General features: G+C 36.6%; 1 protein-coding gene and 1 long non-coding RNA gene across 2 annotated transcripts in view; one reads left to right on the top strand and one right to left on the bottom strand.

Annotated features, from left to right (window-relative positions):
* Positions 1-12,043, top strand: part of LOC128170034 (multiple epidermal growth factor-like domains protein 11) — a gene marked incomplete at its 5' end in the record, with an annotated part of 64,474 nt that extends 52,431 nt beyond the window's left edge. Inside the window, 2 exons of the mRNA XM_052836022.1 lie at positions 10,856-10,993; positions 11,865-12,043. Coding sequence (XP_052691982.1) covers positions 10,856-10,993; positions 11,865-12,043 — 317 coding nt within the window. The remainder of the gene's footprint in view (positions 1-10,855; positions 10,994-11,864) is intronic.
* Positions 3,001-5,265, bottom strand: LOC128170033 (uncharacterized). Its single transcript, XR_008241651.1, has 2 exons — positions 5,128-5,265; positions 3,001-3,299 (listed from the first exon to the last, which is right to left on the bottom strand). It is a non-coding gene; the product is annotated as an uncharacterized LOC128170033 (long non-coding RNA).
* Positions 12,044-12,294: the final 251 nt, after the last annotated feature.

The following is a 12,294-nucleotide window of genomic DNA, read 5'->3' as shown; positions in this document are numbered from 1 at the left end:
ACACCACTCACAGTTTCTTTATTTGGTGTTCTGTGTGTATGGCGACAAATTGGTAAATTTGCACCACTCAGCCCCTGTAGCTTCATCCTGATTACATTTTATCTGGCTAAGTGTAATGTAGTAGTATATTAAATACACACATCTTTGTTTGCAGTGCTTATTTACATCTTTAGAGAGTTACTTACAAAAAAAGTAAACATTTGTATGACTTATATGTAATTATTGTCAATTTTGGTGCGGGGGGGGGGGGGGGGGTAGGAAACTACAGAGAAACTTAACTTGGCTGTGAAACATATGCTTTTATTCTTTCTTGTTGATATATCAATGAATGAATTATAACAAAATATATGTACAACAATTAATTTTGAAATATTCATGCACAATCAAATAAAGGGTTTAACTGTTCTCTGCACAAGAAATCGGCAATGTGAACAAATTGGCACCCTATCATCCCTACCTTTAATTGTAGAGAGTAGGTATCCTTCTATATTGAAAACAATTCCAAAAGTAAGACTCATAATAAGTTGTTTACTGAGGAAAAGGAAACAAAAATTGTATTTATTAATAATTCCGTATGATGTGATAATATCTCAATGATTTGTTTATAATCATAGTACTTGTGTATCACTGTATGCATACATAAAAACGATAAGTAATGCTTATATTTATTGGTGAAACAGGACAGATTATTTATATTTAGATTATTTAGATACATGTACTAATCTTCATGCGGGGATCTAGAAAGGAGGGGGTCAGGGGATCTGGACCCCCTCCTCGGGAAAATTGGAGCTTATTAAATTTACATAGTAAAATTTTTTAAAATTGGCCTAGGACCCCCTACAGAAAATATTAGCTACGCTTATGAAGTTCTCTACCATAACCGCATTTTTACACAAAAGGGGCGAATAAACCCGGGTTTTAAACTATTACTGGCGGTGAAATACCTTAGGGTTCAAACGCATCAGGTGGAAATGCACCAGGGCAAACAAAATCACTTAGATCCGCGAAGCACACTGCATTATTACTAGTCTACTTAGATATTCTGTGTAAAAGTAAATACAAATAATTATTTAGTTAGGTAGGGAGAAGTGAACATAGCATTTATTTGTATATAAGAGCATGTACGTATGATTTTATTTAGAACATTTTGATGTCGCTAGGATACATATTTTCAGATCCTTGATTTGATTGGTTAATTTAGATATTGAATCTCGAATTTCGAATCTCGAATCTCGTATTTCGAATCTCGAATCTCGAATGATCCTTCTCGGCTTTCGTATGTATGCCAGTATAAAGACTTTATGTAAACCAATATTGTCTCGTGCATTGTGCCATTCACAAGGTTCTACGAAAACTTTAGTCCAAAATAAATAAAAACCCAAGGCTAGGAAGGGGAGAGAGAAAAATATCTATTTCGCAGCTAGGTTAAGGACGCCCATGGATTACCGTATGAAATAAATACACTAAAAACGGACTTTATTCCAGACAAAGTATACAAACTCATCCAAATATGGCATTGATAAAGTTTATACATCATTATGTTACTACCGATCTCCCCTACATTTTTCACCGGAACACAGCCACCGCATCAGCTGTTTATCACGTGATACCCTAAAAATAGAGCAGCTACATATGACTTCATTTATTGCAAAAGTTATACGAATAAAATATTAAATTGTTGTTTATATCACTTAAAAGAAAATTAATTGCTTAATCTAAAAAGTGCTGGGAGCAACTTTAGCAGTACCAGCAACATGCTTAACTTTAGCATTGATCGTTCAAGTTTAATAAAAATTTTCGATAACCGAGTTAATTCAGGTGTCAAAAAAATGTTTCCTTTCAAGCAACAACTTGCTTCCAGCACTTTTTACAATCACTGGTATTTGATGAAAACAAAAAAAGTTAAACACAATCCTTAAAATTGACGGGATATCGTTGAACTTTTGCAATTTTAGACAGATGTATATGATTGTATGCAAATTAGCCGATTTTCAAACGCATTGATGATCAGGATCAAGGGCAGATAATCTGGCGTTGTGAAGCGCGGAAAATTTAAAGATTTACATTGTTAATCGTTGGTTATTCCTTACCTGCACATTTCATTAACCTTTTAAACCTTTCAATTCGTAAAATACACAGGAATATTACCAATTTATTATTTTTTGTTCAGTTTAAACTGAAAAGAGTGATAGATTCCTCAATGCACCAGAACAGAATCAGATAACCCCATGCGCGGATCTAAGGTCTGGGGTGGGTGCTGGTTTTCTATAAATGTCTTCCTTATAATTTTAGACTAATTTAAGTGTATATATAACAGGCTAAAGAGAAACAAATAAGAAGCCAGATCCACGCGTACGTAGGATCGTTTTTAAAAAGGGGGGCCAGACTCATCCAAAAAACCTTGACAAGCAAAGAAAAAAAATCAATATTTCTTTACATACTCTCAAAACAGTTGGGGGCCAACTCCATGCATATTAATTTCTTATATGTAAATTTAAAAAAAAAAAATCAGCAATAAAAAGCGGGGGGTTGGGGGGCTACGTATGCTACGTACCTGCTTCAATCTACCCCTGTTTATTAAATATGTAATTTGATATTGTTATCAAGTGTGTCCATGCGCGGATCTAGAGGAGGGGTAAGAGGAGTCCCAACCCCCCTGGAAAATGAAAATTTATTAAATTTACATACGTCTAGTAAAATCATCGCAAATATGCCTCGGGCACGACCATACCCCCCCCCCCCCCCTTCATCCTTCAGACACCCCCACCCCCCTGGAATTTTTTTTGGATCCGCGCATGGTGTCTCTGCCACGATATAAGTTAATTTTGCTTATAACTATAAGAGTATCTCTACCATAAAATCAGAATATTTTTTTCATCATATTAAGATACAGAATTCTTTTAAAGACACACTGAACCTCATATTTGTCAAGATTTTCATAAATAATTGTATATAAAAAATAGTGCATATGATATCAAATGAATTATACAAAATAAAGGCATCAATTTATACTTTTATTAAAAAGCAAAATTTCAAAACTCACAATTGTAATTTTTTTTAAACAACTTAAATTTTGTTTTTAATAATGTCTTCACACATTCAAAATACACCAAAGCATGATGATGAGCACCTTTTTATCCATCATGTTTATGCATTATCAGGTTATTATTTTTATTAAATAGTCTGTAAAACACAGGGAATATGTGGGTAGGGAAGACAGGGTAACCTCAAGAGTTGAAACCACAAGAATCGACCCGCAAAACCCATGTCGCCAGGTGGAAGCAGAAGTCCATGTTGGGCTGAAATAAAAATTTTAAAAAATCAATTACCGGTAGCTGAGGGAACATATGCATAGCAAATACATGAATATTTGTTACCAAAAAAATACACTGACCATGCAGTGTCATATGTATGAAAACATGCGCGGATCTAGAAGGGAGGAAGATTTTACATTGTAAAATTATCGCAAATATGCCTCAGACCACATGAAAAAAAACACTTACCCTTCGGACCTTTCCCCCCCCCCCCCCCTCCCCTTCCTGGAAAAAAATTTCTGGATCTATGCATATAACAAGATGGCAGTACAAAAACCAAACCAAATAGCTTAGGTCTAAACTATTAACACATATCAAATTGAGAGAGAGAGAGAGAGAGAGAGAGAGAGAGAGAGAGTCTGCTTTACTCAAAGCGTGATACATGTAGTAAATATTTAATTTCTTTTGATATACAGTACTATATATCTCTTCTCGAAATAATCTTTGACATTATAATTCCATTAGTTTCATTTTTTTTTCTATTAGTTTCATTTTTTTTTCTATCAATGAATTGTCCATAATGTCACACATAAGCTGATGTATCTGAGCACAGTAACAATTAATCCAACATACACATGTATTTGTTATCTCAAAATTGTTTGTACACAATGTACATGTGCTATGCATGAACACTTTACCGAGAAGTGAATCAATATGTATTTACATAAAGATAAACCATAACTCAAAACAAATAACAATGATTCTGGTAAAAAAAATCCAGAAAAGACTGTATTATGAATATCAGGGAATATAAATACCCAAAAATTCTGACCTTAGGGTGATATACATATATATATATATATATTAAGTTCTTTTCAATTTAAAAATTTAAAATCTTCTTTTAAGAAAATACATAAATGAATTCTAGAATAGCATTTAAGTTTAATTCACATTGGTTAATTTTTAAAAAAAAGTCTGCTATTGAGGAAATGTATATGTTATTGTATGCATATACATGTGGATAAGGTAGTGAATAATAATAACAAACCAGGTCAGTTTAAAGCTTGTGCCCCTCGAATATTATCTAGCCACTATGCAACCTGGTCTCAAGCGGCCGAGTCTGACCACCACATATGTTAGATTTTACTGGTTGGGGTTTATTATCAGATTATTATGAAGCATAACTGCACATATTTAACACATCAAATATATTAATCATATATTTTTAATGCAGCACATACAAATTGAATATGTAGTACAAATCTTTCTGAACATTTGAATTCATAAATGAAGCTGTGAATGGCAATATGATACAGTATTGTTTTATTAAAATAAAGTAAAGAAATCATGATGCATACATGCACTTGATGATTACATCATTCTACACTTGTGTACCATGGGACCCCACATGTTTATACAGTGTATGCTAGCCTACATGTATTATGGTGTGTATATACATGTACATACAGTATGTATATATAGCATAATAACAAATAAGAATTCAAAACAGTTTAACAGATATCTACTGTAAACTATACCAGCAAAATGAATTATATATTCTAAGATCCAAATATTTACTGAAGTGCAAAACATATGTATAATCACCATGCAAACATGCATATGCACTTTATAGGCCCTAATGAATTCTATAATTGTGTACCCTGGGAACCCCACCTATTTCAAGTGCAATGTTTACAGTGTCTGGTGTGTAGTTCAATACACAAAATAATAGCCTAATAAGAAATAATAATTCAAAACAGCGATGATGTGCAAAACAACACGTGTGTAACGTACATGTACACTGCATGGACTGAAAAGAGCAAATGCTTTGAAAAGAAAAGGTCAACACTACCTATTCTGTATTAAAACATACCTTTATTATCTCTCAAACGATGGTTGAGCTGCATTTTCCACTCTCGGCGTCTTGCAGGCCATGCATGATTCTTATGAAAATGTTGACACACCGCTGATAGCTGTTCGCAACCAAAACAAGGCGAGTGAAAGCGCTGTGTTGACGCGGATGGTAAGCAAACGACAATGTAATTTTAAGGAAAAAAAACCTTCAGTCACATATTTTCGATACAATATTCTTTAAAATAAAATTCAAAATAATTATTTAAAGCAGTCAATCGATAAATTTTTACAGCGATCGCTTTACTATATCGAAAGTAGGAAAAAGATGAAAACATGAATAATGGGCGGAGCTAACGTCATGAAATGTCACGTGATATTCATGAGGTGAAATCTATGGGAGGTCTTAACCTAGCTGCGTTTGCTTTTCTTTTTTTCAGGCCTTAGCTATTTTATTTTGGGGGGAGGGGTATAAGGGGTTAACGGGTCACTGACCATTTGTAGATCTATCCATGACCTATCACCAGGGTCTGTATACACATGTCCAGGGTCAGTTACCCATCACCAGGGTCTCCAGGGTCAGAGTACGTATCACCAGAGTCTGTGTGCCCATCACCAGTGTCTGTACACCCATAACCAGGTTCAGTATACCCATCACCATGGTCTCCATACCTATCACCAGGGTCAGAGTACGTATCACCAGATTCTGTGTGTTCATCACTAGGGTCTGTACACCTATAACCAGGGTCAGTATACCCATCGTGAGGGTCTCAATACCTATCACAAGGGTCATTATACCCATCACCTGGGTTTGTACACCCATAATCAGGGTCATTATTCCCATCACCAGGGTCTCTATACCTAACACAAGGGTCAGAGTACGTATCACCAGAGTCTGTGTGCTCATCACCAGGGTCTGTACATCCCTGACTAAAGTCAGTATACCCATCACCAGGGTCTCAATACCTATCACCAGAGTCATCATACAATTTTACTAGAGTTTGTGTGCCCAACACTGGGGTCTGTACACCCATATCCAGGGTCAGTATATATCGCCAGGGTCTCAATACCTATCACCAGAGTCACGAGTACGTATCATTAGAGTCTGTGTGCATATCACCAGGGTCAGTTTACACATAACCAGGGTCAGTGTACCCATCACCAGGGACTCCATACCAATCACCAGGGTAAGTGTACATGTACATATCACCACAGTCTGTATGCCCTTAACAAGGGTCTTAATACCTATCACCAGAGTAAATGTACGTATCACCAGAATATGTGTGTTCACTAGGGTCTGTACACCTATAGCCAGGGTCAGTATACCCATCACCAGGGCTCCATACCTATTACTAAGGTCAGAGTACGTATCACTAGAGTCTGGTGCCCATCACCAGGATCTGTATACCCATAAACAGGGTCAGTATACCCATCACAATGGTCTCCATGCTTATCACCAGGGTCAGAGTACGTATCACCAGAGTCTGTGTGCCAATCAACAGAGTCTGTATGCCCATAACCAGGGCCAGTATACCCATGACCAAAGTCTCCATACGTATACCAGGGTCAGAGTACGTATTACTAAGTCTGTACATTCAAAACCAGGACCAGTATGCCCATCACCAGAATCTCAGTACCTAACACTAGGGTCAGCGTACGTATTACCAGGGTCCGGGTGCCCATCACTAGGGTCAGTTTACCCATCATCAGGGTCAGAGTACGTATCACCAGAACTGTAAACCTATCACCTGAGTCATTATACCTTTTACTAGTGTCAGTGTTCGTAGTACTAGGGTCTGTTTGCCCATCTCCATGGTCTGTACATCCATAACCAAGGTCAGTTTACGCATCACCAGGGTCTTAATACCTATCACCAGGGATAGTCTACGAATCAATTGGGTCTGTGTGCCCGTCATTAGGGTCAATATACCTATCACAACAGTCAGTGCACTTATCATCAGGGTTTGTACATATATTACCTTGGTCAGTAGACTTTCCCCATGATCATTGTACCTATTACCTATCACCAGAGTTAGTTTACCTAACGGCCGTGTCAGTGTACGCATCACGAGGGTCTGTGTGTCCATCTCCAATGTCAGTATACCTATCACAAGAGTCAGTACATTTATCACCAGTATATCCATCACATTTTCTATCACCAGGGTCAGTATATCTATCGATAGAGCCAGTGTACGTATCACAAGGGTCTGTAGATACTCACAGGGGTCAGTATGTATCCATCACCAGAGTCGGTATACACAAACGTGTAGATAATCTAAGGGTCAGCATACGTAACACTAGAATCTCAAAATCTATAATTAGGGTAAATATTTCCATCACTTGAGCCAGTATACCTATCACAAGGGTCATGAGTGTACGTATCACCAAGGTGTGTGTGCTCTTCACCAGGGTCAGTATACCTCTCACCGGGGTCAGTATATATCCATCACCAGGGTCACTTTACTTATCAACAGGGTCAGTATTACCTGAATTAAGCAATGTATGTACAAACCCTGATGATAAGTGCACTGACTGTTGTGATAGGTATACTGACCCTGGTGGTGGGCACACAGACCCTATTGATGTGTACACTATCCCTGGTGAAAGGTATTAAGACGCTGCTGATGGGTATACTGGCTCTGGTTATGAGTGTACAGACCCTGGTGATGGGCACACAAATTCTGGTGAGACGTACTCTTACCCTGGTGATAGGTATGGAGATCCTGGTGATGGGTATACTGTCCCTGGTTATGGGTGCACAGACCTTGGTGATGGGTATACATACGCTGGGTATGGGTGTTCAGACCCTGGTGATGGGCACACAAACTCTAGTGACGGGTATAAGACCCTGGTGATAGGTATTGACACTCTGGTGATGGGCACTCAGACCCTGGTCATGGGTACTCTGACCCTGGTGATAGATTTAGACCCTGGTGATACGTATACTGACCCTGGTTATGAGTGTACAGACCCTGGTGTTCGGCACACAAACTCTAGTGATAGGTTTAATGACCCTGGTGATAAGTATTTAGACCCTGGTGATGGGTATACTGACTTTGGTTATGGGTGTACAGACCCTGGTTATGAGCACACAGACTCTGGTGATACGTACTCTGACCCTGGTGATAGGTGTACAGACCCTGGTGATGGGTACACAAACTCTATTGATGGCTATAATGACCCTAGTGATAGGTATTAAGGCCCTGGTGATGGGTATACTGACTTTGGTCATTGGTGTACAGACCCTGGTGATAGGCACACAGACTCTGGTGATACGTACTCTGAACCTGGTGATGGGTATAAAGACCCTGGTGATGGGCACACAGACCTTGGTGGGGGATTATGGATAGAGCTTGATGGGGTCGGTGTCCTGACCACCCATACCCCTCCCCAATAACCCCTGTCCTCCTAACCTTGGATTATTTTTACATTAAATCTAAGCGTAGGTGTTTATAGAACCCGGTGAATGGTATATTGTATGAGATACAGTAATATTGGTTTATATATATAAAACCAATTGTCTCTGGTATCTGTAAGGAAACTGTGATATTTTGTTCAGACAGGTGGCATCGTAAAAAAGTGAAAAGAGGGGGTTGGGGTTGGAGAATCGCCAAACAATTTTGACATGCAAAAATAAAATGTTTTTCAAAAATTCGAAAATCGTAAACCGTTGGGTTAGCTATAGAAATGCTAAGTTTACCACAAATTTAAATTCCACTGTTTATTTCCTCCCAGTCACTTTCAATTTTTTACAATCTCCGATAATGCTGGGAAAGGGGGGGGGGGCAACTGCATAGGAACAGCCCCCCCCCTGCCACCCCCACCCGTTTGAAGCTACGTGTATATTGTTTTCCGTTTTCCTGTAACATTGCCTTTATTGTCCTCGCAAATATTTAAATCTTTTGTAAGTGTAAACCAAAGGTATATAACATTCCTATTATTTCTAATGACTATATGATATAAAAGTCGCGGTTTTTTTTTTTTTTTTTTTTTTAGCACCTATCATCAGTTCGAAGTTTTCCAAGAAGCTATAGAATTTCCTCCCAAACGTTTACCAATCCCGATGAAAAGTTGGTTCACGCATGTGCACATCCTGGTGATAATGCCTGGCTTAGTCATATAAAATATCATATTATAATTTTCAAGTGTCCTTTTCTTTGATAACATTACAAATCAATTTTGAAACCAATATCCCAAAAATTCCATAAAAAATCAGCGACACAAAATGGGTGTGTCCTACAGCATAATCGAGAAACGGTATTTGCCGCAATAATGCATAACATGTTCTATGGATGAATAAAAAATCATTGGTTTTAAAATGTTGGTTTGAAGTGTAGAAATTGGAAATAATATAAATATAAGCAAAAAGGCATCATTCTTTGAATATTGTTAAAGCCCTTCAATCTTTATTGGATTTGAACAGGCACCGACCAAAATGAATATGATTAATGCCCATGCAAGCGTTTAAAGATATCGTATTCATCGGTAAAAGGCGATTAGAATAATAAATTTTAAAATAGGCACTTTGAAGCGGCGTAACTCCATTATTTTTCCATCTATTTCAGTGCGGTTTTGCATCAAATTCTGGTAAATAAATTCTATGACTTAAGTTCGACATTGGCTTGGCTGCAAGTACCATTTAATAAATCAGCATGCTCATTGATTAATAGCATTGACTAAAAAAAATTTGGAATTGTTATATATGTTACCATGGTTACAGCAACAGCCGTGACAATATGTTCCTCCACTTTTGTTTTTACGCCAGTTTACTTCATTTAACATTTCGCTGATCAATTGATCGGCGCATTTCGTCGTACGCCGATATGGAACAAATGAAGTCCACCCCATTTAATCTGTTCCCCTAAACATGAAATTTGTTACCACAAATTGGATGAAATAGATTATAACCGATTTTAAAAAACCGAAATTACGAATTTAAACTTTGAAATAACGAATTCAAGAATTCGTTATTTCAAATTTAATTTGTTAAAACAGATTTCAAAATTTTAAATAACGAATTCAGTGAAGATGTTATAACAGATTAAATTCGTTATAACGAAATCCTAAAATTTGTTATTACAAATTTAATTCGTTATAACGGATTCAAAAATTCGTTATAACGATTTAAATTCGTTTTAACAAATTCAAGAATTCGTTATATCAAATTCAAAAATATTTTTTGATAGGTCCTAAATGGGCTTCCGTTCAAATGATATTAAAAGCTGTGAAAATAATCGCAAAACATACAGAAGTCATGTAGAATATTACTAATAAAATCAGTTGAACTTATTTTCTCAGTTTTAAAATTTGATCTTCTATAAGTTCCACATCGACTCCTGATACTATTTTTTATGCCTTATATCGACTTCTAAATTACTGTTAAAAGCCTCACTTGCCATCCATATAAATAGATACAAGGGAACATTTACAATTTTTTTAATGAGAAATTTACGCCAACTTGTTTAACAAGCAATCTTGGCAAATACCTTAAAGGCTTGATTTATACTTTTTCAATGTTTTTGGCATAAACAATGCTTTAAATCTTTCTTCTTCTACAATGCTTATGCACTTTTTTTTTCAAATGTTAGATACTTAACATTAAATATTACGGTTATCCTCTTTTACCATAAATTGCAGTGTACGTTTAAACTGCGTGTAGCATGGACGACATTCATACTTCTTTCTCATAACATACGGAAAAAAACCTGAATAGCTAAATAATCAACCTAAAATCACTTTATCTTCAATAGCTTGTGACAAGGGACTGTATGGTGCTGACTGTAGCGAAACATGTGGTCGGTGCCATAATAAGACCCAGTGCGTTCATACCAACGGGACATGCTTGACTGGATGTGATGCTGGTTATGAAGGCGATGTGTGTAAAACACGTACGTACATCTACATGAAAATGATCACAAAAATCTATTATTATTCCAATAGATAGATAAATAGACAGATAAAGATATTTTTGTTGGTTAATCTTTATCTTGTACGATTTATTTAAAAGTATGTGCATATAATGTATTGGATGAGTTTTGTATCCTAGTAAAGCCGTGCTAAACTTTTCTTCTTCCCTTCGATTAAGATTGACATATAGATTTCCGATATGGTACCAGGGATATATGGTGTGCAGAAACATGAACCATTTCTCATGCGTATGACAGTATAAATTTAGGGGTTACATTTTTCATTTATCATTTTTCCACTAAAAAAAAACCTTGGTACAAAATTGTCCATTTTAAAAATCAGCCATTTAGTTTTACCTCACATATTAAATGTCAGAATTTCAACCAACATTCTACAGTACCGACTGAACACAGCATGTCAGAAAATGGACCCCGATCGAAACCTTCGTCGGCTTTCACATTGTTCACTTTGTGTCCGCTTCAGGTCTGCTACGGCAGCCTCAAAGTAAACCCTGTGAAAACACAGATGACGCAGAGCGGTCACATTTAGGGGTCGGTGTTGGGGACTGGGAAACCACTTTTGAGAAATTGTAAGGAATGAAATATTTTTTTATGGATAATATTCTACATGTATAGGAATAATGGTGTATTTTTACTCTAAAAAATGTACATTTTCATTTGTATGATTTATTGATAGCGGGGATGTAAGAGGTAATTTGGATTTTAACTACAGTTCTAGACCCTACTGTCTTGTAACCAAATATATTTCAGATTTAAATCAAATTCCCTAGATATGTTTTTGTCTTGCGTGATAAAAAAAACTATTGCAAGCTTATCTATTCATGTTATACAGCCTGTCCGTATGGATTGTTCGGACAAGATTGTACTGGTGTATGTAACGACAACTGTACGGGCTGCAACAATGTGAATGGTGTGTGTGACAGAGGATGTCATCCAGGCTGGATGGGAGACTACTGTAATATAGGTAGGTTAGCTTGCATGGAATCTGTCTATGTTGTTGATATGTCATAATGATACAACTTTATTCGCTGACCACTGATACATAGTTTGATTGAATTTATTCTATCTTTAAACATTACTTAACATGATTCATATGGGGTTTTATTAACATTCTTGTGTCGAAAAAGTCCGAAAATTCATATTTTAAAAATGTGCGTTATTCAAATACAGATTAGAAACTACCTGTACTTGTCATGCAAAATAGCATATCATATTGATTTTGAAATGAATAACCATAAAATCAACTCACGTCAGTTCTTCGG

Source organism: Crassostrea angulata, unplaced genomic scaffold (assembly GCF_025612915.1).
Source record: "Crassostrea angulata isolate pt1a10 unplaced genomic scaffold, ASM2561291v2 HiC_scaffold_287, whole genome shotgun sequence".
Classification (NCBI taxonomy): Eukaryota; Metazoa; Mollusca; class Bivalvia; order Ostreida; family Ostreidae; genus Magallana; species Magallana angulata.
The sequence above is the reverse complement of the archived record's forward strand: the minus strand, read 5'-3'. Positions and strand labels throughout refer to the sequence as shown.